Source organism: Echinops telfairi, unplaced genomic scaffold, assembly GCF_000313985.2.
Source record: "Echinops telfairi isolate 266 unplaced genomic scaffold, ASM31398v2 ScPeMD7_7;HRSCAF=31, whole genome shotgun sequence".
NCBI classification, from domain to species: Eukaryota; Metazoa; Chordata; class Mammalia; order Afrosoricida; family Tenrecidae; genus Echinops; species Echinops telfairi.
Window position 1 is genome coordinate 15,823,052 of NW_022103904.1, and position 2,231 is coordinate 15,825,282.

Below are 2,231 nucleotides of genomic sequence, written 5' to 3' on the forward strand. Positions count from 1 at the left end.
AAAGTGATGAGATAAACTGTTGTTACCAATCATTTGTAGAAGAATGTAGCAATAGCAAGAATGTAGAGAAGGATATATCTCTTGACTTAACAATTCTAGACATAAATCTGTATTTATAAAAACTTCACACTTGGCTGCATGTAATATGGGAGTATTGTTTCTAATCACCACAAAAATCATATCAATGAATGAACAATAAAATTGAATGAATTGCAATGTATCTAGACTATAAATCATAGATAATGAACACATACAAATACAGATGTCAACCTATATGGCTTTTGCAAAAACAATACAGGAAAAATTACATAATCATGTAGTCTAGGTATGATACCACTTATATTGAGTTTAGAGACATGAACACAATACATATATTGATTAGCAATGCACATATGTTTTCAAGGATTAAATAAACTCACAAAAATACCAAATGTAAAATCCAGAATAGCAATGATCCTGAGAAATGCTGCTGCGCTTGAGAAAAGTTCAGGTGGGATTTCCACTTTGTTGGTAATGTCCCATTTTAAAATTATATAATTTATTATTCATATATATATTTAATATTATTCAATATATATATATATATAAAACCAGAGATGATGATCTGGCTTGTAGATTGTGGTAAGAATAAAAAAAGTAGTAACAAATAGTGACATTTCCAAAGATACAATAGTTCATAGAAAAGAGCTCTGAGTTCTTTTTATATGAACTTAATTATATAACTCCTCACATCAAATTCTTTATAAAGCACTTCCCATTTCAAAGTATTTGTGGTACATTTGATGGTGTAAATTTTAAGAGGATTAAGGGGAAATGAAAGAAAGCTGTCTGCACTAAGTAATGGGATTTGAGCCATTTTTCAAGACACAGTAATAGAAGTCCAAGGTCTCTGGAGTGCCCTCCAGCAGAGAATATGCCCCTTACCCGTCTCTGTCCCATGTGTTAGAGTATTTGAGACTTAATTATAAATAATGGTAAAAAATATATCAATGATAATATTGGGTAACAAAACTTACAAGTTAATTGGTTTTGCTGGTGCCAAGAAAGATCTTGTTTGAGATCTGTCCCAGATTCCACCAACCATCTAAAACATCAATAAAACCAATGACAGATATTTAATGTACAATTCATAATTTAAAGTGTATAAGTTTCAGCACCTTTAGCAATTCTCTCTGCACAAAAGACAAGCTCTACCCATTCCAAATGTCTCTGTAGGAATAGGTTCTTCCAACTGAAGGGTAGATTTGAAGCCACCCCTGGTCTCTGCCCTGCTGTGACCTCAGACCATCAATATCAGAATGTTTAATATAGTTAGAGTCTAAATTATTATCTAATTCCTAAATATAGAAGCCTCTTAGGAAGATCTGGCTTTAGTTTTTATAGGGGACACACTTTGGCCTATACTCTGAAATCCCAGTTTCCTCTTCGCAGCTCAGCTCAGATCCTGAGTTTTGGACCTTATGTTACCTAGCAAGGGACTTTATATACTGACATACTTTAACACCATGGTGCCTGAAATTAAATTTCAGAGTTGTAATGAAATGAAGAATGTAGCATCAGGATTGTAGGAAGGCTTAGTAACAACATAATCTTGCTTGCTAAAAGTGAGGAGGACTTGAAGCACTTGTGAAAGATCAAGTAATGCAGCTTTTAGTAAGCTTATGACTCAATATAAAGACCAAAATCCTCACAACTAGACCAATAAGTAACATCATGATCAATGGAGAGGAGTTTGAAGTTTACAAGCATTTTGTCTTTCTTGGATCTACAATCAATGCACATGGAAGCAGAAGTCAAGAGATCAAATACTCATTGCATTAGGTAAATCTGTTGCACAAGATGTCTTTATAGTATTGAAAGGCAATGATGTTACTTTAAGGATTAAGTTGTATCTGATCCAAGCCATGGTATTTTCAATTGCCTCAAATGCAAGTGAAAGTTAGACACTGAATAAAGAAGCCCGAAGAAGAATCCATGCATTTAAACTGTGGTGCTGGATAAGAACAATGAACGTGCCATGGAGTGCTAAAAGGACAACCAGATCTGTCTTAGAAGAAGTACAGCTGGGGTGCTCCTTAGAGAAAAGGATGGCAAGACTTTGTCTTAAATACTTTGGACATATTGTCAGAGAAACCAGTTGTTTGAAAAGGCCATCATGCTTGGTAAAATGGAGGGGCAGCGAAAAAGAGGAAGGACATCAGGGATACGAACGGATATGGCAACTGCAGCAA

The 2,231-nt window shown here is 34.6% G+C and overlaps 1 protein-coding gene across 1 annotated transcript in view; it reads right to left on the bottom strand.

Annotated features, from left to right (window-relative positions):
- SPATA48 (spermatogenesis associated 48) overlaps positions 1-2,231 on the bottom strand; it is a 94,556-nt gene that overhangs the window by 35,011 nt on the left and 57,314 nt on the right. The window contains exon 5 of the mRNA XM_004708168.3: positions 1,017-1,084. Within this exon, the coding sequence (XP_004708225.3) occupies positions 1,017-1,084 (68 nt within the window). The remainder of the gene's footprint in view (positions 1-1,016; positions 1,085-2,231) is intronic.